The sequence below is a fragment of the Esox lucius genome, chromosome 17, assembly GCF_011004845.1.
Source record: "Esox lucius isolate fEsoLuc1 chromosome 17, fEsoLuc1.pri, whole genome shotgun sequence".
NCBI classification, from domain to species: Eukaryota; Metazoa; Chordata; class Actinopteri; order Esociformes; family Esocidae; genus Esox; species Esox lucius.
In genome coordinates this window covers 23,914,668-23,941,524 of record NC_047585.1, presented here as the reverse complement: position 1 = coordinate 23,941,524, position 26,857 = coordinate 23,914,668, and the positions used below count along the sequence as shown (strand labels likewise).

Here is a 26,857-nt window from a genome sequence, read left to right as displayed (position 1 = left end):
AGTTAAGGCTTACTATAACGTAACTATGTATGATAAGCCAGCAAATGTGTTTGTCTATCCTGACCCAAAACGCATGCAGGGATGCGTATTTCAGAAACAGTCGAACCGTGAACTGTTTTATTTCAGCCTTACTATAATGTAGCCATTAACGGATTTAGCCAGAGAAGTTTTCGTCTTTATGGAAGAATTCATAATGCATACCTCGCTCCGCGTACGAGGAGATACGAATTCGCGACCTATAGCTCACAATTCCGCTCCTCTACGCGTTACACGATATAAAAGGGGGTAGTTAGTCACTCACTCACTCACTCACTCAGTAAGAGACATTCGTTCTTCTTGGCCGGCTCCGCGGTCCGGCAAAATTTGAGGGAAAATGGGATTGAGCTTTTTGAGTAAACACCCCTGGTGTTTTCATTTGGCAAAATAAAGATTTTAGTTGAACAGAACGAAACGGGCAGTAACCTTAATTTGTCTAATAGTCCATGTGTTCAAAGAACAAATTTGCAACTAGAACGTTTGGTTTTTTCATCATGAAAACACGCAGCTGCATGTTTTCTTGAGAATCACCTTCATACTTAATTGCGCAACCTGTCAGTTACAATTTGCATGTTCCTCCACACAGACGTCGCAGACGTCTACATCTTACAACGACTGGATAGATATCAGCTGACCACAGACAACATAAATGACGTGCAAGCAACTATTTGTTGATGCATGACACGCCTCAGCAGAGGAACGCGACCAATGTTTACTTCCAAGATGGCGGCGGAATGTCAGAGAGTTGACAGGAGTAGTCACAGCATGGATAAAAGCATAACTCTTCCAGCCGACGAGATCTTCAGAAATTTGGAAAATGCTAAGAGGTTCGCAATAGACATAGGTATACACTTAGTTACATCTTTCTACTTGAATATTCATATGGCTTCTTACTTTAACTACACAGACTGGCATGCACGATAGGCTAGCAAGTGACAATTGCGACGTGTTCACTTGCTGGCTAGCAGAATGACTGGCTAGTAGTATAATTAACGATAGCAGTGTTATGTACCGCTACGGTACCTGTGAAGTGTACCGTTCTCGGCCCTTCTGTCAGGAATTGTTTTTAATTAACATGAAGTTTCTTCTGGGCTACCACGCAGACGTCTCACTAGTTAGCAAAGCCAAACACTGCAACGGTAGTGGTTGAGCTGTCAACGGTAGTAATTTTCCTAACGTAACAGGTGACATTGTCGGGCATACAGTGCAGTATACCAGACTCCAACCGTATTTCTGCAGAACTACCTGTATAAATCTGTCCCTAATCCATCTCGCCTGATTATAATAATTAGCTGGTTGATAAATTGAGTGAGAATTAGTTATTACGGTTGGAGTGAAAACCTCTCCAGGAACAGGATTAGAAACAACTGAAGTTAAGATTTTGACATGGTATACTCGTCTCAGACATTTTCATGATTGGGCCAGGGTGAAGTCCTAAGAATTTGGGCTCGATCTGGGACATTGTGACTGGCATAATGTCATCAGAGTCCTTTTGGGTTTGCCCCCATTTTTTTTGTTGACGTGTCAGATATTTAGGTCATAACTTGTGTATTGCGACATGCTCTACAAAGCAGTCAGCATGCTAGACCAAAACAATGAAAGCAACATGTGGAAAAAAAAAAGTTAAATATTTGTATGTTGTAGCTGACACGAATACAGACTACAAGCTCACATTTCCAATGGCAGGCTAGTAAAGAAGGTTTGGCAAAAAGATGTGTAGAGTCAAACAACATCTAGAAAGATGCTGCAGGGTTTGTGCATGTTTTTCTACTGGAAATTCCAGATCTGGGTAGTGGGTTAATGGCTCTGAACTCTCATGTATGCGTAAGTCAAAGACATACCGTGATGTTCTGTTCTAATTTTTTCATCATTGCTTGTTTACTATGAGAGGGTCTACGAGGCGCTAAGCAGTTCGCATCTAAGACAAAAGCAATGAAGGTGAAGTAAAAATTATGCAACAATTCAGAAACGCAGTCAGGCTCCAATAGCACAACGTTTCTCAATTTTGTTGCGCCAGGGACTTGCAAAACATGTCAATAAACTGAACCAAATAACACCCAATGTTATTCCATGTTAGTTAACTTCACCTAGATACTGACTGTTTAGGCTGTCTCACTTTACTTTTGTTTCACAGGTGGATCTTTGACCAAACTCGCCTATTACTCCACTGTTCAACACAAAGTAGCGAAAGTGCGTTCCTTCGACCATACAGCAAAGGTAGGTGTCAATGTGGAACACAGTCAATACAAAGAGATCCAATGGAGTGGAGCTAATTTGTGTCAGTTTTGGGGCAGCTGAGTAGATTTTTTTTGTCTGTGATTATGCTGCAGTTAAAAAAGAATAATGTTATGGATTACTTCCACTTGAAAACCAGTTGGTTTGAATCTTGATTGCTGATTGGCTGATATCTGTTGTTTATGAGACCAAATACCAATTAGTGCTTACCACGCTAAGCACTCTGTACAGGCTGTCCATTATGTGTCGTGCCTACGAAAAGCTCTTAGTTGTGGTACATTGGCCACACCCCCCTTTGCATTATTGCTAACACCCAGAAAAATATTGCTGTATTCAGAAACATTTAATTAAACTAGCATAAGCATAACACATTGTGTATTGTACAGTTCCAGAAAGAGAATGTTTTCATGATCATGTCTTATTAAACTATATAGAAAATACATTATATGATTGAATTTGCATTGTTTAAAATAATCAGAAGCAAATTTCTTTTATTGACGTTGGCCAGGGTACACAGGTAAGTGTAATATTTACCAGGGCACACATCGGCCAAGTGTGTTATCTGAATATCTGTATCGGACAATCATTTTCTTATCTGGGCATCCGAGTAAATTGCCACTCGCTTCCCTCAAGTGAATGTGTAAATTAATTTAATAAAATGCTATGATTTAAAAGTCTTTTTTTTCATTTACCTATTACATGTCAAAGCAGGATCCTTCCAAATAAATTGATGTGCAACATAAACATTTGATCATATTGTAATGGATCTTTGTTTAGACATATCGTACATACTGTACATATCAGACATTTGCAGATGCCTTTTTGTTAAATGTTCCTCTTAATATTAGATAAAAGGGTCTCTGTGTAGAATCCGTCTCCTAACATTTATATCCTCGTCTTCCTCTACCCAGACCGGAGTAATGTTAGCTAGTCCAGGGTGGTTTAGGGTAAGGGAGATAGTAATGTGAGTGTCTAAAGTGAGTATGAGAAGACTACTAGTCAATGCAAACAGATAGACTGACCACCCCCAAAAAATTGAAACATTAACATAAAACTCAGATGTTTTCTGGTAATTTATGCTAGTAGTACAGTAAAATCTTACGTATGGCCCCTGTCAGTAATCACAAACTTAAAATGCTTTTTAAGAATGTAACTAAGTAATCCTGATTGATTACAGTTGCTCAGTCTTTGTAATCAGATTACATAATCCTTATTAGGCTATGTGTAATCCATTAATACCAAACCCTGTTTGTGTCCAACCAACATGTAAGATGTTTATTCAGCAACATTAACATCAAAATGTCAGTGCCTAATTGAGGGTTTAAAAGGATTTGCTGCTCAAGTGCACTGCTATGCAGTGTTATTACAGTGTTTAGGCCTGGTGGGCACATGCCAGTTGAGTTGGGCCTGTCTCTCTCAGTACACTGAACTGGGTTTTTGGTCTCTGATTCATGATGTGGAATAGCACCCTTGGCAGGACTGTTTAGAAAATTGCTATTTTCTTCACAGAAGTGTCAACAACACTGTTAAATCAAACTTTTATATACTGCCCCTCCTCCCCTGTAACTGTATTTCCATATTTACCAGGAGACTGAGGGTGAACCCCTCTATGAGATCTCTATGCAAGAGGAGGTCACAGCTCGCCTTCACTTCATTAAATTTGAAAATGCCTACATTGAAACCTGCCTGGACTTTATTAAAGACCACCTGGTCAACACAGAAACCAAAGTGATCAAAGCCACTGGTGGAGGAGCTCACAAGTTTAAAGATCTCATAGAGAAAAAACTGAAGCTCAGGTGAGAAATGTAATGTTATTTTTTTTTCATCCAAAACATATTGGCTTTGTTTTAACGTACAGCATAACCATTAGAATGTTTGATACAGTGTAATGTAGCTGTCGTTTATGTTTTGACAAGGGTGGACAAGGAGGATGAAATGACATGCCTGATCAAGGGCTGCAACTTTGTGCTAAGGAACATCCCCCACGAGGCCTTTGTTTACGTCAAGCATGCAGACTCTGAGTTCCGCTTCCAGAACACTCACCCTGACATCTTTCCTTACCTGCTCATCAACATCGGCTCAGGGGTGTCCATTGTCAAGGTACCTGACAATTCTTCAAATATGTTGGGGCGTGGCTTATGGGTGGTTATTTCTTGATGTAATTACAGGCATGACACCCACTTATATTGCTTAAAACTTTGGCTTGTAGTTTGACACTGGTCATTCTTGAAATATTATTTTGCTGACATCTTATTTCACTTTTGAGATATGAAGGTAGTTGACAGCACTCACACTGTTTGGAGGATTAACATAATATGGATTGTGTGGATTTTTTTCCTCATCCATCTACATAGTTTTATAATTAGTAATTTCAATGTATTTTATGAAGAAGGCTGTAACATAACAAAATATAGGAAAAGTGAACAGTTCAGAACATTTTCCAAACACACTGTTCATCCAGGCTTTGACAAGTATATATATTTTTAAATAGGTTTGACAAGTATATAATTTTTTGTCATTTGCAAAAGTCTTCACACCTCACTCCTTCAAAAAAATGCTGCTATTCTGCCAGTTATCTTTTTGTCTCACTGCCAATGCTTCTAGCCAGGTCTTCCTTGAAAATGAAAAATGTTTTTCAATGTAAAATAGGATGCTTAAACCATCAGCAGAGATTAATTGAAAATACCTTAAAAATGTAACTCAGCACTTGACTCTGCACTTGTAAACATTACCCAGTCATAAATCAAACAATCTTTTTCCTCAAACAGGTTGAATCTGAAGATAAATTTGAGCGTGTTGGAGGAAGCTCCATAGGTGGGGGGACATTCTGGGGCCTTGGAGCTCTGCTCACAAAAACAAAGGTAAAACATCCTAATGCTGACACTGCAAGCAACCGTCTAATAGTCAGAAATAGTTCACAAATAATTCACAAATTACTTTACGTGAATTATTTCTTACAATTTATGTTCTTACAGTGGATTGACGAAGTATTCAGCCCATTTGAGATGTGGCTTTAATGTTTTTTTTTATACTGTGCATAACTATTTGGACAGTGACACCGTTTTTATTGTTTTGACTATGTTCTCCAGCGCATTGGATTATAAATAAAACAATGACTATAATTCGAAATGCACCCAGTCAGCTCTAATTTGAGGCTGTTTACATCTGGAAGCCATGAACCATGTTGTAATTACTGTCCTTTTTGAACATAGTCCCTCCATTTTAGGGGACCAAAGTAATTGAAACAGTGGCTGTTCAGCTGTTTCTTGATCAGGTATTTCATGCACAAGAGAGCAAATAAAAGTTCTATACAGTAGGTGTGGCATTTGCATTTTGAATATCTTGCTGTGGAATGCCTTTAAAGCATGCCGTCATGTTGCTGGAAAATCAGCATGCATTTTACAGATGTATGCCCAGAACATAAAATAACTCTTGAATTATTAAAAATTAAGAATGCCCTGGTGAGCTCAGCAATAGTAAGTGACTGATGGACCACAGATGACCATTTTCATGGATGTTTGGAAAACAGTTCAGTTGTGAAGAGAACCCATGTATGAACCTTCAAACAGTTTAAGAACACTTAGGATGTTGGTGGAAACCGGTGGTGCTCGAATGCCATTACAATTGACACTGTTTTTCTGCTAGGATTTGAGGGAAGCCTGATATGCATTGTTCCCATGATTGGCTTTAGTTACTAAAAGTTTCCTGGAGATTGTTTTACACTTTTTTCCCCTAAATTTTGTGATATCCAATTTGAGATTAAGGCTCTACTTCATCACAGCAATACCAAGTGGAATTAGGATAGTCCATGTTGAGAAAAGTTTTCCTTGGAGGCAAATCCGATGCTGTTCTGCTTCTTGACATGGTTCTCGCTCGACCAGGAAATTTAAAAAGGAAGAAAAAAATTGTACCACAATTGAGCTAAGTGGTGCCCAAGTACAAGAGGCAAGCCAACTATTTTTTATTAATAAATAAAATAAACCCAGATGGTACTGACCAATTATGATTTTTCTGCAGTGCTTTTAGAATTGCAACCATTATTCCTATACATTCTAACTCCGGTAAACATGTTAATATGCCAACACCAGTAATAACTGAGTTGGAGCTGGGATACTACAAAGATGGCAATTCAATTGCATCTGGATTCAACTGAGAAGTGGCTAAGGGGAGGGCTTAGGCAACAAATTGGACTGATATGACTGCTGCCATGGTGCATTGCTAACCAAGTGGCAAATGTGAATTTACCATATACGACTAGTTAAAAGTTATTTTTCCTTAAAAGTGATAGTTCATTCAAAATTAATATTTTTCTCAAAGTCCACTCACCAAGAGATAATCCTGAAGACACATTTCAACAATTAATTATTCAGCTCTGTCCCAGTCTGTAATTAACATTATTAGCATCGTCCAAATTCATGAATGGAAACAGTTTGTATCCCTTTCGCAAAGCTGCATTGCAAGCGTAAAACTACTCAAACACTTCAAAATACAGTCATTAATCTGTCACCGTAGCATTGATTTATATTTTTATTTTTTAAAACTGTACAATGACGAAACAGCCAGTGGGCTTGGCTGAATTCACACTTGCACTAGCGAACTTTTCTATAGCCACCATACACAGCTTCTGTTCTTTGGCTGTGATATCAGGTGAGCGTGAACTTTAACCTCAACAAGCTATTTGAAGAAAGGTTGCTTCGCCTAGCTGGCCCATTTTTGTCAGTGGACATCAGATTAATATTTGTAATTGTGAAAAATGCCAGTCATAAGTAAGGTACAAGGTACGTGGGAGAGGGGACTTGAGGTTTCACTTGTTGCCATATCTGTAATGTCTGTTCACACTTCAATCTATCAACCTCATCACCAGGACAACATAGACTCCAGATCCCTGTCACAACCAACAGAGCACTCCTCCCAGCTCCTAATCACAGAAAAACTGATTTGATTAGAAGCTTTAATAAAATGATTTTAATCCTGCTTTCTACTGCATAATGCATACTCAATTCAGTGTCCTGCTGTATTATCTTGCCAGTGGATCTCAATTCCACTTATATATATGTATATATATGACTTATGCTTTTGTTCTAAATTGGGTTTTCAGAAAATAGCTAGGATATTTTGGTGAAAGTACCTTTTTTAAAACTGTACACCTATGTCCTCCTGCTCTCACCTATAGAGATTTGATGAACTACTTCAGTTGGCCTCGAAGGGGCAGCACACAAGTGTTGATATGCTTGTCAAAGACATCTACGGGGGATCTTATGGATCATTGGGCTTGACTGGGGACCTCATTGCAAGCAGCTTCGGAAAATCTGCTACTGCTGACAACGGTAAAGAACGTATAGTGCATTTGTAGGATTTCTACTCTTTGGCCCCATTACTTTTTATGTAATGGTCTTGGGTAGAGGGTTGATTACAGTGGATTTCCTGGCATGTTATCTACTTGTGTAATCTAGTCGACAATTTAATATTTGATGACCTCTAACCTAGTTGTTGTGGCCCTCTCTTTGGTTTGAAATGTAGAAGTGTTGAGAAATGTAGTAGTGTCAGCTGGTCATCAAGGCAAAGCAGCACACTTATTCACTCACTCTTAGGTCATTTACTTCCAGTTGTTTAGTTCCAATAGTACTTGACACAAACAATCGATACAAACTCACTCACATGGAACCAGGGCTTGTTGACCTGTTGGACTGCACTAAATCCATCACTAGACATTGTCACACCAGCTGCTAAAAAATAAAACTGAGCGTGGACAGAATTGTGGCCTTAATGCCCCTCTAAATTTGTAGGTGGCCATTCCGATTGCCAGATGGTCACATTGACCCAAGGATGATTGGATTTGAATTTACACTGGCATGTTTGAAATGTACCACGCGGGATTGTCAGCGTCAATCAAGTGAAGATGAATCTTCTCTCCAGTCCCAGGTCTCATGCTGACTTCAGCATGTCGTCTTCCAGGATTTCTTTGTACTTTGTGTCCATTTTGCCCTCTATTTTCACAAGCTTTCCTGGCACTGATGCAGAAAAGCATCCTCATAGCATGATGCTTCCACAACCATGCTTTACAGTAGGGATAGTGTTCTCAGAAAGATTTGCAGTGCTAGGCTTGCTGTTAGGTGACCTGTTCCAGGCACATTCTCTGCCAGTGTCTATTTCTTAATAATGGGCTTTACTGGCCTCTCCGGAATATTCAATACTTTGGAAATGTTCTTATAGCCTACCCCCTGATTGGTACTTTTTGAAGTATCTTATTCTGGATTTGCTCTGAATGGTTTTTTGTCTTCATAATGTAGTTTTTGTTAGAAATTGTACTAACCAATTGTGGAACCTCCAGAGACAGGTGTCTCCCAGAGACAGGTGTCAAGGGGGCTGATTACTTTTGAGAGCTACTGTATATGCATGTATAATACTTTTGAGAGCTACTGTATGTGCATGCAAGTCCTGGAAAAGGGTCCACTCCCCAGCCAACAACCATAATTAAGCTTGCAAGTGACGAGATAAGGAACCAACCCTTTCTGACGTCCACTTATCTACCCCAGGGCTGAGCTAAATTGCACCATTTAGGGAGAACACATTTTGTACATAGCCCCCCATTTAAGAGAGCGACACATAGCCCCCCATTTAAGGGAGCGACACGTATTTGGACAATTGGCTTAACAGCTGTCTTATTTGGCCAGTGTGTTTGTTTGCATCATAAGTGAATGCAAGAGAGCTGTGTATTCTTGATTCTAGTGTTTGTAGTTGTAGTCAATTTGTACATGTGACTACTATTATTACACTGTGTTACTTTGTAATGCTTCACCCAATCACTTATGTTTACAGTTTTACTTTTGTTTCCTCCTAAATCAGAGTTCTCTAAAGAAGACATGGCGAAGAGCCTGCTCCATATGATTAGCAATGACATTGGGCAGCTGGCATGCCTCTATGCGCGGCTCCACAACCTGACCCGGGTCTATTTCGGGGGCTTCTTCATCCGAGGACACCCTGTTACAATGCACACCATCACTTACAGCATCAACTTCTTCACCAAGGTAAGACCCACCCACCCGGTGATTACTTTCTACTTTCAGCCCTGGCAGACCTGGATCTGTCTGCATGGATGTGGTCATAAGCAAATGTATATTGTTGACCCAACTCTATAGAGTATAGTTGGGAATATTCCCATCTGACTGAATATGTATATTTTTGTTTTGCAGGGCGAAGTCCAGGCACTCTTTCTGAGGCATGAAGGTTATCTGGGGACGATTGGTGCCTTTCTTAAGGGAGCAGAGGAGGACAGTAAGTCAACTGCTGTCAGCATTGTCCTTTATGGTTTGGGTTCCCAAACCATTTTCCTTTGTGACCCTTCAGTTAAAGTGTCTTGAGTTATGACTCGCCTAGACTTAAAATGGGGAAAACCATCTGCTGACCAAAAGATAAGTGAAAGATAGAAAAATAGTAGTACTATCTTGAAAATATGTTTCAGAATTGAGATTTGAGTAAGACTTCTTGTGACCAATTTGTACAGAATGTGGTGTATAGAGTGTATAATGAAGACCCAGTTTATAGGTCCATTATCTTTTTTGCATACTTTTTATTTGTTTCCGGTTGTTTAAATGGGTTAGCCACTCCTAAAAATGCATCCTGAAACTCCTTTTAATTTCTTCCTATGAGTGAAATAAAAATTCAACATAATTTAACCTTTTAATGTTCTGTCTATGAAGCCTGAAATTGTGTAGAAACACTTAATAGGTATAAATTCTGGTCACGGGAGATAGGGGATAACATAATGCTTTTATTTTTACAACAATTAACTACACTCCAGATGGTCTAATCAGCCAGTAGATGCTATGGGCACACCAAACTAGAACACATCCATTTATCTATATCATCCTGACAACGTGTAGGTTTAGTTTTTCTAGTTACTTTCTAGTAAAATAGCCAGCAAATCTGTCTAGAGAAAGCATTGTGTAGTAGATTAGTCATGTTTGGTTACTTATAACTGTGAAACTGTTATAAGTAACCTAATAGAGAGTAGGGCAACTGTATCTTAAGAACAGCTCCAGTCCTTGGAATTCTTACCTACAAGTTCTGAACTCTAGTGGGATATTACACCATTCTTCAAGATAAAAGCCTCCAGTTTTTTCAGGGATGAAGGAGGTGGAAATCTACTTAACACTCTACGCTTCAGAAATTCCCATTAATACTGGACCCAATGATTCCCATTGCTGCCCATACCATTAGGGATCTCCAACCATGTTAAACGGTTGGCTGCAGACGTTGTGATATAAACTGACCAGCGTTCATGTGATGCAAGTTGTCCATGTTCAGTGTGTGCTACCAGGATTCCTGTTCCTCTTGACACTGCTAAATGATGTGTTCCTCTTGACACTGCTAAATGATGTGTTCCTCTTGACACATAATTTAGCAGTTTTTGTGACAATGCACCTGCACTTCGGTGCACTGACTATTTGGCCTTTTTGGTTATTTGTTAGTTGATTAGAAAACTCTAATATCTATGTTTATTGTTAGACACGTTTTATAGCTAACACACATGTACTGCAAATTGAAAATGAACCTAATGTGACCTCAGCAGGTGCGTTTGTAAATGTGATTTAGTTACTTCGTCATAACAGTCTTTTTCCATGTGATGTTTCTGATATTTTGTCTACCTCCAGTGGACTCCAATCAGCAATACGCAATTGTTTCTGCCCCCCTGGTGATCAGCAAACCGTTAACTTAACCTTGCCAAGCCAACTGTCTGTGCCTTTCCTCCCTCTACACACAGGTCTCCCTAGACCCTACTGCCTTGTCAGTAGAAATTATAGAATACCACAAAAATCATTGAAATAGCACATTATCTCAGTATTCACATTTCGTTAAATAGTGCTATTTTTGTCTTTCTGCTCCCCCCCCCCCCCCCCCCCCCCCCCCAAGTGTTGCTATAACACACGAAAAGTAGAAGGCAGCATCCTACCACTATCTTCAGAAGTAGCCAGGAAAGTAGTGGCCAGAGACAATAGAAAAACAATATACACGTTGTCCTCATCATACCTTAGACTTCTTAAACACAACATCAGCCTATTTAGTTTGGTAATAAAAATTTTACCTCACTAAACCATTACACTGCCAGTAGCATGAATTTATTAACCACTTGTAATCAAAATGTACATCATTGGTAGAAAGACCATAAAATATGTTGCTCCACTGCGATCTTCAGGTTTCTCCACATGTTAAATTGGCTCAAATCTGGGCTTTGCCTTGGACAAACAAAAACATTTAAATACTTATCCCAATGCCACTCTAGTGTTGTCTTGGCTGTGTGTCATTCTAAAAAAGGAATATTCATCTTAGTATGAGGTCCAGTGCAATCTGGATGTTTACATTTTCTTAAGGACCTCTGTATTTTGTTCCGTTCATCCTTTCCCTCTATTCTGACCGTATTTGTGGATCGTGAACTGTGTGTGGATTGGTTCCTATTTGTCTACAATCCCTCGTACCCTACTGCTTTAAATATATCTTTGTAACTTAACCATACACGTACTCCGCACACACACACACACATCAGTATAGCATATAAACAAAACGCAAACAGCGTTTAAGTTTGTGAACCCATTTCTACATTTCTGTGTAAATATAACCTAAAACATCAACAGATTTTCACAAAAGTCCTAAAAGTGGATATAGAAAACCCGATTAAACAAATGAGACAAAAATATTATACTTCGTAATTTATTTATTGAGGAAAATTATCCAATATTACATATCTGTGAGTGGCAAAAGTATGTGACAAGTATGTGATGAGCAGTTAATTTGAAAGTGAAATCAGAGTCAGGTGTTTCCAATCACAGGGAAGACAATCGGGTTTGAGTGAGCACCCTGTTTTATTTGAAAAGCAGGGATCTATCAAATTCTCCACAACACTTGCTTGTACTGTAGTAGTGTACCATGGCCTGAACAAAGGAGATTTCTGAGGATCTCAGAAAAAGAGTTGTGGTTGCTCATCAGGCTGGAAAAGGTTACAAAACCATCTCTAAATAGTTTGGAGTCCACCAATCCACATTCAAACCAACTCTGTACCAATGGAGGATATAGAAGACCATTGTTACCCTCTCCAGGAGTGGTCAACCAACAAAGATCCATCCAGGATCAAGGCATGTAATAGCCATCAAGGTCACATAGGAACCTAGGGGAACTTCTAAGCAACTAAAGGCCTCTCTCACATTGGCTAATGTCAATGTTCATGAATCCACCATTAAGAGGACACTGAACAACAGTGGTGTGCATGGCAGGGTTGGAAGGAGAAAGCCACTCCTCTCCAAAAAGAACATTGCTGCCTTTCTGCAGTATCCTCAAGATCACATGGACAAGCCAGAAGGCTATTGGACATTTTTTGTGTGGACAGATTAGACCAAAATAGAACCTTTTGATTTAAATGAGCAGTGTTATGTTTGTTGAAAGGAAACACTGCATTCCAGCATAAAAATATTATTCTATCTGTGAAACATGGCATCTGGGCCAGGGTGGTGTGCCATCATTGATGGAACAATGAATTCTGAATTATACCAGCAAATTCTAAAGCAAAATGTCAAGACATCAAAGAACAGTTAAAGAAAAACAAAGTATATGTTTTGTGATGGCCGTGTTTTGCTCAATATATGAATAACCAGGTATAATATTTTTGTCTCATTTGTTTAAATGAGATCTCTTTATCTGAAAATCCGATGATGTTTTAGGTAATATTTATGCAGAAATAGAACATTCTGAAGGGTTTGCAATCTTTCGAGAACCACTGTAAGATAAATACATACACATAGCCTACGACTGCATGTTGTTGGATTTGCTTGACTACTCCCACTGTTGATGCTTGCGTGTCAGCATGACGCTGAGGCGTCAGGACAGCATCTCGTTTTCTTTTTTGGAGATCATGTAACGTTAATTTAGATGCAATTGTTCATCTTCCCCCTAACTCTCAGCACCCCCCATGCTGCCCCACTCTTTGGGAACCACTGCCTTATCACACCCTAGGTTTGGTAAGGATTTTCTTGTAGTTTGGAAGTTCTTTTGTTTTCAGTCTAATTCTCATTTGTGTTTATATATAGTGGATATAATAAGTCTACACACCCTTGTTAAAAGGCCAGGTTATTGTGATGTAAAAGAATGAGACAAAGATAAATCATGTCAGAACTCTTTCCACCTTTAATGTGACCTATAATGTGAACAATTCTATAGAAAAACCAACAAATCTTTGAGGGGGAAATAAAATTAAAAAAAAATCACAATAACCTGGTTGCGTAAGTGTGCACACCCTTTAACTAATACTTTGTTGAAACCCCTTTTGATTTTATTACAGCACTCAGTCTTTTTGGGTAGGAGTCCATTAGAATGACACATCTTGATGTGGCAATATTTGCCCACTCTTTGCAAAAGTGCTCCAAATCTTTCAGATTGCGAGGACATCTCCTGTACATAGCCCTCTTCAGATCACCCCACAGATGTTCAATTGGTTCTGGGCTGGGCCATTCCAAAACATTAATCTTCTTCTGGTGAAGCCATGCTTTTGTGCATTGGGATGTATGCTTTGGATTGTTGTCGTGCTGAAAGGTGAACTTCATCTTCAGCTTTCTAACGGACGCCTGAAGGTTTTGTGGAAAAATTGATTTATCTTATCTCACTCTTTTACATCACAAAAACCTAGCCTTTTAACAGGGGTGTGTAGACTTTTTATATCCACTGTATATATACATGCATATGTATTTGACTTCTTACAGATCCTAACCAGTACAGTTGGGGGGAGAACTATGCTGGGAGCTCTGGCCTGATGAGTGTGTCTCCTGACCTGAACCCCATGCAGCGTACACGCAGTGGAACAGTAAGTCCATGGGAAACTTAAATAAGATCAACCAGTGTGACCCCACCTTTGTAGGCCCATGTGTTCATTTCCAGCCCAAAAAAATCAGTTTGGTTTGAAAGTCAGTTCAAACTGATGTTTTCTTCCTGCCCAATGCTAAAATTGGAATTTGTATTGAAGTTGTTAGAGTGCTTTGACAACCAATGCGTTTCTATATATTTCGGTAACTCCCCCGTCAGCAATTCTGGCTTGCTGATAACATCCTTCATCCTTTCAATCTAGATTTTTTTCAATTCAACTTCTCATGCTAATGTTTTGTCATTTTCATCTCTTCTCTTATCCACCATCACTTACCTCTGTATACCTACTGTAACCTTTCCCTTCAGTTTCCCGTAAGTACAGCCTCTGTGCGTGCGTGCGTGCGTGCGTGTGTGTGTGTGTGTGTGTGTGTGTAGTGATTTTGTGGGGCCATATGCTCTCTCACAGTTCTGGGTTTGGGTTACACACCTTCCCCTTCCTAAACATTCACATTAGATTGCATTGTTTTACAGGCACAATTGCAGCCTTTTTGTCAGCCTTTCCAGCCTGTCCCATAATGCTTAACGCTGTTTAAATTGTTACTTTAGCTAGTCACACTGAATTTTTTTCCTAACCACTTGTGAGACACTAACCACTTGTGTGACATGGGGTAAATGTTAGTTGGGTCTGTCGTCCTTTAAATTGTGCATGCAGGCATACTCACTGCACTGTTTGGACAGGTGAGAGAAGTTAGTAAAATGTTACACCTTGATTCTTTAATGTGTGTGTTTGCTATTGATTCTTTAATGTGTGTTAACTCGGCTCACTGACCCCTAGGTGGTGAACAGAAAAACGAAATTGCAGTTTTCCTTGATTGCAACAAAAAACACATTAACATAATGTGCAACCATATTAGTTAGGACCGGTAAACTTTTATGCTTTATTGTTTTTGTGTGTGTGTGTGTGTGTGTGTGTGTGTGTGATTTTTTATTTATTTTTTTAGGTTTGTGTGTGTTAATTAAAAGACCACTACACTTTTTTTTTCTTTCATTTCCAAAAAAGTCAAAAGGGAAGGTTTTGAGTGAGGAACAGAAGCGTTCAATTTGCAGTGGTCTCTTAATTTTAACCCTTCTGTTCCTCACTTAAAAGCGAAGTTACTCAAAAAAATCTGCCCAAAAAAAATAAATAAACTAGAAATGGTTGTGCGTGAAAAGTAACTGAGCAGATTGTGAAATACTCAGACCGGCCCGTCTGGCACCAACAACCATGCCACGCTCAAAATTGCTTAGATCACCTTTTTTTCCCATTCTGACATTCAGTTTGGCGTTCAGGAGATTGTCTTGACCAGGACCACACCCCTAAATGCATTGAAGCAACTGCCATGTGATTGGTTGATTACATAATTTCATTAATGAGAAATTGAACAGGTGTTCCTAAAAGTCCTTTAGGTGAGTGTATGTGGTGATTGGTAATGAAGTTCAGGTGTGTGATGTGCAAAATGTGACAGCAGGTGATGACAGCGATGAGCAGTGGTAGCTAGCAGGCTGGTGACCCAGATCTTCATATATAAGAAATGTGATTGTCCTGAATTTATTATGATGAGTGAGAGAGCTATAATGGAAAAATGTCATGCCACCCACCCCAATACTAACTTACACGCCTAGCTACCAACATCTACAGATTAGGGGCTTGTTTGTGCCAATTTACTTTTCTGAAAATGTATTATTCATCTAATATACATAATTAATCAGACAAATTCTTATTTATTTTTTTGTCTGGCTGTATATAGTCATTGAGTGTGAGGTATATGTGACCAAATACTGAAACGTTGACTACTTTATAGTCATCCAATAAAAGAAAGTCTGGACCTAAATAATTTGAAATCTCAAGTGCCGGAGTACAGTGTCAAAACATCACAAACTTTATTACATACAAGGCATCTAATATGAGAGGGTCTCAAGGACCAAGGGGTCCTTGGTGCTCCGGTCTTTGAGCCCCTCTCACCCCGCCCTGGGTGGGATGGGGAACAGGTGTCCCTCGTTGAGGGGAAGCAGGGAATTTGTCCAGGGCCTTTAATGACAACAAATCTACGCCAGAGCTGACCATGCGCTGTACAAATATTGTACTCTTTTGTTTGATTTATGTTATAATGCTCGGGTGTATTGCTCTGAGGTGAGCTAGATCTTTATTTTATTAGGTGAACCCGGCCACAGGCCCTTGGAGTGAATACAGCACAATCTTTTCAGATTCTTTTTTTAACCGCAGTCATTGTCCAGACTCATCTTTTACTACACCTTTCCTGCTAATAGTGAGAACCAAAGGTAAAAGGCTCACACACAGTATAAATACTTTTACACCTAATTATGAATTTTGTATCCTAATATGTATATTAATTTACTGAAAATATAATACGTTTACTCAATAAGCACTTACAAATACATCGTTGTTACATTTTGTTCCTTGTCCAGCTGGCATATTTATTTTTTGCCATATTAGTGTAAACAAGACATTAGTAAAAACACTTCAAAACAAGACATGGTACCACGAATAAGATACAATTGAAACAAGCTACCTGTGTTTCCTGGTGCCATCTTTTTATTGATGTTTGGTATCTCTGTTCAAAGTCATTGTAGCATGCATCATTTGTGAAGTTTTTAAGCAGTCTCTTTAAACCTGAGAGCCCAGTAGTCCAGCAGAAAATACAGTGCTTAGTGTGTCTGCTCTCCGGCTCCAGTTTGACATGTTAGAGATGGATCGTCTGGAGAGGCAGCTGGTGAACCTGCCCCTTCTACAGGACCCGTCCTCTTACATCCCAGACACCGTGGACCTTTCAGAGGATGCACTTGCACGGGAGTACTGGCTCTACTGCTTCGAGGAGGCCTTGGATGGTGTAAGAGGCAGAGAGCACCTGCCACTGATCTACTTAGCAATTTATACACACTGCATGTTTAATTGAAAAGGTGTCCTTATCCTGGTTACTGTTATAATGGCTGATCTGGGCGATTTGGATAGGTGGTGAAGAGAGCTGTGGCAAGCCAACCTGATCTTCCGGAGGCCGCTGAACGAGCAGAGAAGTTCCGTCACAAGTACCGGCACAAGCTTCAGACCCTCCGCCAACAACCTTTGTAAGGAGAGATCCCGGTTCTGAATGCCTCAGCTGTAGATTGATTTCAAAAGCTGTTTGACTAATAATGAAGAAACAGCTTTATGCTTTAGTAATGTCAATGCAGATCTAAAAATACCTCCTAGTTGTAGATTGACATTGAGTTGTAGAATGTCTTTTCCCTCTGTAATCTGTGTTTCTAACTACTAATATAGAGCACTTCTCTTCTCACATTTAGTGCTTATGGATCCCTCACTGTCAGAAGTCTGTTAGACACAAGAGAACACTGTTTAAACGAGTTCAACTTCCCAGACCCCTACTCTAAGGTTTGAGTGGATTCAGTAGCTTTTTCCTATTGCTTGCTGTCAGTTTTTCACAGTACATTTTCTAGCTGTCCTCTTCTTATAGAAATAATTGAACTGAAATGTTGAGTAGTCCGTCATGATTCAGTTTAAAAAATGGTCTTTGTGCCGTTTAGTTTAATTCCGTGGCCTCTTGCGTTACCTTGTCTGTGTATTTATATGTTTTGCTAATGTGGCACATAAGCAATAAGAATTGGGAGGAAACTGGTGTGTCACAGTACCATCCATCTGTCCTTCATACAGATCAAGCAGAGGGAGAATGACATTGCCCTCAAGTACTTCCAAAAGGCAATAAAATCTCTTGAAGAGCTAAGCTGGGAGCAGAGGCAGTTTGCCCTGGTCAGGGGCCTACTAGCTGGAAACGTCTTTGATTGGGGTGCCAAGGCTGTCTCTGAGTGAGTTGTAATGCTCTGTGCACTTTTCAACTTTTGGACCTTGAAGGATATTATGACTAGAAGTCTGCCTATATATATATATATATACACACACACACACACACACACACACACACACACACACACACACACACACACACACACACACACACACACACACACACATATATATATATATATACAGCTCTGGAAAAATTAAGAGACCCCTGCAAAATGATTAGTTTCACTATTCATAGGTATGTGTTTGAGTAAAATGAACCGTTTGTTTTATTCTATTATCTACTGACAGCATTACTCCCAAATTCCCCCCAGAATATTGTCACTTAGATTATTAATTTGTAGAAATGAACAACTGGTCAAAATAACCCAAAAAATATGCATTGTTTTCAGACCTCAAATAATTCAAAGAAAACAAATTCACATTCATTTTTCAACAGCAAAATACTAATGTTTTAACTTCAGAGTCAGTGTTTGGTGGAATAAACCAGTTTTTTTTATCACGGCTTTCATGCGTCTTGGCATGCTCTCCACCAGTCTGTCTCATTGCTGTTGGGTGACCACTCCTGGCACAAAAATTCTCAGCTCAGCTGTGTTTGATGGCTTGTGACCATCCATCTTCCTCTTGATTGAGGTTTTCAATGGGGTTCATTTCTGGAGAATGGGCTGGCCATGACAGTCTTGATCTGGTGGTCCTCCATCCAGACCTTGATTGACCTGGCTGTGTGGCATGGAGCATTATCCTGCTTGAAAAACAAATTCTCAGAGTTGGGGAACATTGTCAGAGCAGAAGGAAGCAGGTGTTCTTCCAGAATAACCTTTTACTTGGCTTGAATCATGCATCCTTCACAAAGACAAATCTGCCCGATTCCAGCCTTGCTGAAGTATCTCTAGATCATCGCCGATCCTCCACCAAATTTTAAAGTGGGTGCGAGACACTGTGGCTTGTAGGCCTCTCCAGGTCTCCGTCTAACCATTAGACGACCAGGTGTGGGGCAAAGCTGAAAATCTGACTTGTCAGAGAAGATTACCTTACTCCATTCCTCTATGGTCCAATCCTCATGGTCTTCTGCAAACTTCAGTCAGGATCTTCTTTGCTTCTCATTGATGAAGGGCTTTTTTCTAGCTTTGCACAACTACAGCCCTGCCCCTAGGAGCCTGTTTTGAACCATCCTCACCGTTCACTTCACCCCAGCTGCTGTTTGCCATTATCTTTGTAGGTCACTTGATGTCATCCTACGGTGGTTGAGTGACATTCAAATGAGTTGACGTCATCTCGGTCAGTGGACAGTCGTTTTCGCCCTCTGTCAGTCTGTAGCTTTGTTGTCTGTTGCCTGACCTTCTTATGAACTGTCGTCTTTGAAATTCTCTGGATGGAAGCAACCTGACGCTCACTGTATCCCCCTGCCAGTAAAGCCAGAATTAAACCCTTCTTTCCCTCACTCAAAGCTTTTATTTTCAACTCTTTTGTCATGCTGAATAGTGTTTTTTTTTTGTCTTTGAGGTACTACTTGCACTGTTTTTGGCATCCAGCTGGTCTTATTGCAAGAGGATAGTGATGACCACAGCAGTGGTTTTTATACTTTTCCTCGTTAAATTTGATTTATTTCAGGTAATCACCTAATCTGTACCTAATTAAGTAAAACGAGGTGTGCCTGTGTTGGAACTTAACACTGGAATGGAATGGCTGCCCTACATGTAGTGATGCTGATTTATGAAAAATTTGGATTGGTCTCTATATACAGCTCAGGAAAATAATTAAGAGACCACTTTTTGTTTTTTAAAGAAAAGTTTTGTGTGAGGAACAGAAGCGTTCAATTTGCAGTAGTCTCTTAATTTTAACCTTTTTGTTCCTCACTCAAAACTTTCCTCAGTGTACAAGTGGGGTCTGTAAAGACATGGTTCGACAAGGTTGGTGTAGAAGAACTCAAGTGGCTTGCACAGATCCCTGACCTCAACACCACTGAACACCTTTGAGATTAATTGGAACAGTGATTGCAACCCAGGCCTTCTCTTCCAACATCAGTGCTTGTCCTCACATGCTCTTTTGGCTGAATGAGCACAAATTCCCACAGAAACACTACAAAACCTTGTGGAAAGGCATCCCAGAAGAATGGCAACTGTTATAGCTGCATATTAATGCCCATGGCTTGGGAATGGGATGTCCAACAAGCTCATAAGTGTGATGGTCAGGTACTTTTGGCCATACAGTGTAAATATATTGTATATTAAATTAATTGGAGAACGTATGCCATTGTTAACTGGAGACCGTATAACAGACTGTTACTCACGCACACATTTTCATTTGCAACACAGTGTTTTGGAATCTGATCCAGAATTTGGCTTTGAACAGGCGAAACGGCAATTGGAAGGTATGCGAGACATTAAGTGGGAAATAAATTGGCTAGATGTTTCTATTGATCCTGAAACCTATAATGACAGTCCTATTTTCTCCATAGAGAGGCCATGGCTTGTTGATGCCTATGACCAATGGCTCGAGAGACTGAAGGTAAGAAGTTCAACGGTTTCCTAAAGTTAGTGTCATTTTTTTGATATGCCACATCCTAACTCTAAATCCTCAGAATTGATGAGCCTGCTTTGATCTCAAGTTAGGATTTGGCCAAAGATGGGTATGACTCGTTGCTGTGGATTAGTAATGAATAATCTCTACTGGTTTTGTTTTGCAGGGCCCACCTCATAAGTGTGCATTATTTTTCGTAGATAATAGCGGAATAGACATCATACTGGGCGTGTTTCCATTTATCAGAGAGCTTCTCTGCAGGGGAACAGAGGTAAGAAACCACAGCATCTGTTTTAATAAAACTGCATAAACACAGCAATATTCTTTTTCTCCCTTTGATACCCTGCTGTTTTCCAGGTAGTCCTTGCCAGTAACTCTAGCCCAGCTTTGAATGATGTGACAAACAGTGAGCTGCAAATCTTGACGCAAAGAATAGCTGCAATGGATTTAGTCATACAGTGAGTATTTATAAATGAAAGTTCCCTAGGAGTCAATGAACAAGCTATGAAGGCTGCTTTGGATTTATTTATGTATCTGAAGTTTTTTTTGTTATCAATAATCAGTCCGTACTAATTACATGTTTTGTTTTAGATGTTGAACTGTCTTCAGGACTATTACATTTGCTAAAATAACCAACAAGGCTAGGTTACCTAACTAAATAGACTATGGTTAAACCCCCAACTTCTCTGAATAAAAACATATATGGTTTACACAGCTATAAACTTTACTATGTAATCTTCATGTACAATATAGTAATAATTACTGTCCGAAAGGGTTATAAGCAACATTTTGAGCTTTACAGTGATTTGGATATGATGAATTAAACATTCTAATGTAACCTACCAAACAATATGCCTCTTCAGTGTGGTTTCCGGCCAATCCAGAGCACAGAACCTGCACTCTTCAAAATTTTCAACGACCTTCTTTAAAAAAAAAAATGGTAACAGCAATGAAATGCTTGGTTTTCCTACACCCGACAGAGCAGTTCAAAGTTAAAAAGTAACAGTAATTATAATTTAAAAAATTAAGATAAGACAATTAATCAGTAATAACACTATACAAAAACACATCAATAATAACAACTGTACAACCGTAGTGCAATGTAAAAGTGACAGGTGTGAATGATATAAAGTGACAGGTGTGAATGGGACTATGGATGGAAGGGAAGAGGGGTTCCTGAGTTGAGCAGCCTTACATCCTGTCGAAAGAAGCTGTCCCGTAGCCTGTTTGTTTTGAACTGAATACTCCTGTACATTCTGCCTGTCGGCAGCTTGGTAACAGTCCGTGGCATGGGTGGCTGGGATCTGGAGTGATCCGTTTGCTCCTCCTCCTACACCTCTCTGTGTAGAGATCTTGCAGGGATGGCAGGTCAGACCTTGTGATGCTCTCTGCTGTTTTAATCACCCTCTGAAGTGCTTTGCGGTTGAGGGCGGTGCAGCTGCCATACCAGGCGGTGACACAGCTGGTCAGGATACTCTCGATAGTGCATCTGTTGAAGTTGGTGAGTATCCTAGAATCCATGCCAAATCTCTTTAATCGGCGTAGGAAGAAGAGCCGTTTCCTGGCCTCCTTCACCACGAAGTTAGAGTGATGAGACCAGGTCAAGTCATCACTGATGTTGACCCCGAGGAGCCTGATGTTGTGAACTCTCTCTACTGCAGACCCATTGATGTGTACGGGGGCGTGGTCTCCCCGCCGCTGCTTCCTGTGATCAACAATCATCTCCTTTGATTTACTGATTATTGAGCTGGAGGTTGTTATCCTGACACCATGAAGTCAGTGACCTTACTTCGTCTCCATAGGCTGACTCGTCGTTGTCAGAGATCAGGCCTATGATGGTGTTGTTGTCAGCAAACTTAACGATGGTGTTGGAGACGTGAGTTGCCAGGCAGTCGTGGGTGTGGGCTCAACACACAGCCCTCGGGGGAACCAGTACTGAGAGTCAGCGAGGAGGATGTGGCGTTGCCCACCCGCACCACCTGGGGTCTGCCCGTCAGGAAGTTCAGGATCCATCTGCACATAGTGGGGTCAAGACCCAGATCCCTGAGCTTCACCGTCAGCTTGTGGGGCACAATGGTGTTGAAGGCTGAGCTATAGTCAATGATCAGCATTATCACATATGTGTTCCTTTTGGCCAGATGAGAGAGTGCAGAGTGGAGGGTCAGAGCGATGGTGTCCTCTGTGGATCTGTTTTGTTTGTAGGCAAACTGTAGCGGGTCAAGTGTTGCAGGCATGGAGTCTGTGATGTGTGTTTTAACTAGCTGCTCAAAGCACTTCATGATGATTGTTGTGGGTGCTACAGTAATTCATGCAGAGGACTTTTTGCTTTTTTGGCACAGGAACAATGATGGACTTTTTGAAGCCGGTGAGGACCACTGACTAATGTAGCGATAGTTTGAAGAAATCAGTAAAGACATCATCCTGTTGGTCAGCACAGACCTTGAGAAGACGGCCAGTCCTCTGGGAGAGAAGCCGATACTTCCACCACACTACCTGTATTGCCTTTATAGTCAGTGATGGTTGTCAGACCACTCCTCTCTGCTGTTGCTTGTTCCCTCAACATTCTGATTCTCCTCGACTTGAGTGCCGCCTTTGACCCAGTTGACCACCAGATTCTGCTCACTAGGCTTGGGGGGCTGGGCGTTGAGGGAACTGCACTGTCCTGGCTGAACTCCTATTTCACTAACCGAACCCATTACATTTCACTCAAAGGCTTCGACTCAGCCACAGTTACTCAAGGTGTCTCCCAGGGCTTAGTACTTGGTCCCCCACTCTTCATCATCTACATCCTTCCCCTTGGTCAAATCCTCTGTCACTTCAACCTTAATTTCCACTGCTATGCTGATGATACACAAATATATCTAGACACCAAATCTTTCACCAACCTACCTCAGACTCTTATTAAATCCTGCCTGACTGCAATAAAAGCATGGATGAAGGAAAACTTCCTCAAACTAAACAGTGACCAAACATACTAATTGGAACCAAATCCACCTTCACCACAACTGGCCCTTTCGCTCTCAGCATCGATGACACCTTGTTTCTCCATCCCCCCACACACACAACATTGGCGTCATTCTGAACTCTACACTCTCCTTTGATCAGCACGTCAAACAGACTGTAAAATCTTCATTCTTTCATCTCCGCAACATCGCCAAACTCAGACCTTTCCTCTCCCATCCTGCTGCTGAAACCCTAATACATGCATTCATGACCTCCCGTCTTGACTACTGCAACTCCCTACTTACCGGTATCAAATCTACATCCCTCCATAAGCTCCAAATGGTTAAAGACTCTGCGGCCAGACAATTCACTCACACAAAGTCCTGGCAGCATATTACCCCTATCCTCTGTGAGTTACACTGGCTTCCTATCTCCCAACATATTGACTACAAAATCCTCCTGCTGATATATAAAGCCCTAAACAATATCGCCCCAGCCTACCTCTCCGACCTTCTTCTTCCATATCAACCAACACACTCACTCTGTTCCAGTACTGCAGGCCACCTCATAATCCCTAAATCCAAGCTCAAAGACTTTGGTGACAGGGTATTCTCAAGGGTTGCTCCTAGGCTCTGGAACTCTCTCCCCAAAACCATCCGTGACTCTGAGACCATCCCCATCTTCCAACGCCTCAAGACTCATCTGTTTAAAATTGCCTACCCCTAGCCATGCCCAATCCCATTCAAACATATTTAACTGCAAGGGTAGCTAAACCAATTTGAATGGCTGTCAAACCTAAACTATAGACTACTTATAAGTTAAGGAAATCAATGTAATTTTATATTTTTTGTTGACTATCTATTCGTTTTTGGTTTTACATTTGTAACTGGATGATGGTTTATCCAATTAGATCAATGATAAGATAGTATTCATTGTTTTGTTCCTGTGGTACTGTACCACCCATTCATTGTCTACATGTTATTTGTTTTGCAGATCTGCTGTGAAAGAGGACAGGTTGACGCTTGTCCAGAGTGGTTCCAGCTCTCCTTGCTTGGACTTAAGGTCTGTTTTATTTCCAAAGCATGAATTGTAAACATAACCTTATGCAAAGTTTCTTTTGTAATTTGTGATCATGTAGATTTAAGTGAATTCCTGTTAATGTGTGTCAATTACTCTACCAAACCGCAGCCGTCTTGACAAGGAGTTGGCTGGCGTTGTACGTGAGCGCCACACAGACTTGGTGGTCATTGAGGGCATGGGCCGGGCCATCCACACCAACTACTATGCTATGTTAAGCTGCGAGAGCCTCAAGATGGCTGTCATCAAAAATTCCTGGCTTGCTGACCGTCTTGGGGGCAAGTTGTTCAGTGTGGTTTTCAAGTATGAGGTGCCACCCAGTCACAAAACCACCACCCAGGATCATGTTCCAGGAACACCTTCATGATCTCATCTCTACTTGTGAAGTCTGATCATGGGACTTTTTAAACTGGTTGGAGAGTTCCAGCTGGCTGTAACAGGGTTGATTTGACCACATCATATTAATGTAATTGGTGGTCTCTGATGGATTAGAAAAATTGGGTGAACTATTTTAGCAATGATGTCAAAGTTGGCTGGAATATAACATCACTTTGTAATGAATGTTTAAATGTCTTCCCTTTTTGATGTGTATCCATCACCATGTGTTTTGCTTATCACAGTCTCAATTGTGGTTATGGTATCAGAACAAAAAGATGTCAGTGGTAAATGTGCACTCTTTGCAGATTGACTGTCACTGCAAGTTAGATGCTCTACTGAATACATTGATCGACCGGTTATCATCAGTACCCAGCTGTTTACGCACAGCATCCCAATCGTTACCATGGCAACAATGTATCTAATGGGGAATAGATGCTTTGCATCTGTAATGCTACCGTGATAATTACACTGAGCTGTGCAACCAGGATAATTGTAGCAATTTGCGGTTAGGCTTCACAAAGATATAGTACATACTTAGACGTTGGCATGGTGAAAAGCATATATAATTCAAAATGTATCTAAACTAGTTTAATTTCTAGTGCTGGAAATACATGGATATTAACAAGGGCTGCATGAGGGACATTTCTTAGATTTTTATGCTTAATATCTTTCTTTGAGTACAATATTTTTCTCTCTCTGCCAGTAGGTCTATTGGGATTATTGTGTGACAATCATTGCCATCAAAATCACTGGAAGCAAAAATCTTGCTTTAGGGAGTTTTTCGGTCACAGTGGATAATGGCACTGTACAAAGGGGTTACAGAAATATTAGCTTCATATAATTCCAGAAGATGGCAGTATTTCACTGTGAAATGAACCCCTAACAACCTCAATGAAATATGAAGTGTATTGCGTCTAAAACGAGTAGTGATTTTCAGAGATGTTGAATATCGTGCTTCATTTACCTTAGTTATTGTGGACATTGAACTACTTTCCGGTTTACTGTCTGCTTCTACGTAATTCCACTGAATCTACCTTAAAGTCAACTTCCAAACAGCAATTATAGCCCTTGTCAAACAGAAGTCTAACCACTGTCATTACAACATGTTTAGTAGAAGGGGACATTTGCATCCTTAACATTTAAATCAAGGGAATGACATATATCATTTTGGGGCGGCAGAAAGGATGTGACTGTGAATTCACTGATACTACACTTATACCATCGTTAAATCAGATTTCTGAATTCAGGTTTGTGTTGAGGCCTTACTGTCCAAATGTTTCCATGGCTTTATTTGATTGACCTGTGGACTACTGTTGTGATATTGTGTATTATTTGTATATACATGTCAAATAAGTATGTAAATATAATTCATTTGCATTACTTATGATTTCATAATGCACATTTTGATGTTTCTCTTGACAATCACTTTAAATGTGAATATATTTTAATACAATTCATGGGTGTCTTTCCTGTTTTTATAAGGGGACGCTTTGGTGTTCTAGTGTGTTCCAGCCCGGAGACCTGCTCAGGGAGCAGTCGTCTAATAGTCATTGTTAAATAATTGTGGGCAGGCACGTGAACAGATGCGCTTCTCCAATACCTGTGCCCGAGCACCTGCCCTTGCCACCTGCAGACTTGCTTACCTGCCACCAGATTTTAGGTTGAAGACCGGACCATCCAAGCGCTTACTAGCTAGCCTACCTCGTTTAAATATCAACAAATACGTCCACAGCATTTTTTAATTGATTAACACTTAATACCAATATTTGCTCTGATTGTATTAGATGCAAGAATGGAGATGCAGCTGTTTTAACGACCTTCGGCTAATATACATAAAAGACTACCCAGGAAACCATTACTATTTTATTTGAAAAAGTTAAAAGAAAATGAGTAATAACCAGTGATTACACTAGCTAACTAGCTGATTTATTGATCCACTTAAATGACCAGCTGGCAGCATATCAT

The 26,857-nt window shown here is 40.3% G+C and overlaps 1 protein-coding gene across 6 annotated transcripts; it reads left to right on the top strand.

Moving 5' to 3' along the window:
* The first annotated feature begins 726 nt into the window (after window positions 1–726).
* Window positions 727–26,269, top strand: pank4 (pantothenate kinase 4 (inactive)). 6 transcript variants are annotated; one of them, XM_010881702.3, is made up of 21 exons: window positions 727–863; window positions 2,171–2,253; window positions 3,859–4,067; window positions 4,188–4,371; window positions 5,040–5,132; window positions 7,445–7,598; window positions 9,118–9,299; window positions 9,465–9,546; window positions 13,224–13,280; window positions 14,019–14,119; window positions 14,485–14,490; window positions 16,851–17,006; window positions 17,129–17,241; window positions 17,458–17,545; window positions 17,825–17,976; window positions 20,290–20,345; window positions 20,433–20,482; window positions 20,661–20,765; window positions 20,852–20,952; window positions 24,431–24,499; window positions 24,626–26,269. In XM_010881702.3, the coding sequence occupies exons 1-21, from the start codon at window positions 854–856 to the stop codon at window positions 24,879–24,881; spliced, it is 2,307 nt and encodes a 768-aa protein (XP_010880004.1). In that variant the 5' UTR covers window positions 727–853; the 3' UTR covers window positions 24,882–26,269. The 6 variants fall into 6 exon arrangements, 5 of the variants coding, with proteins under 5 accessions (XP_010880004.1, XP_010880000.1, XP_010880002.1 ...); XM_010881698.3 differs by having other exon boundaries at window positions 727–880; XM_010881700.3 differs by lacking the exon at window positions 13,224–13,280 and having other exon boundaries at window positions 727–880.
* The last annotated feature ends 588 nt before the right edge of the window (window positions 26,270–26,857 follow it).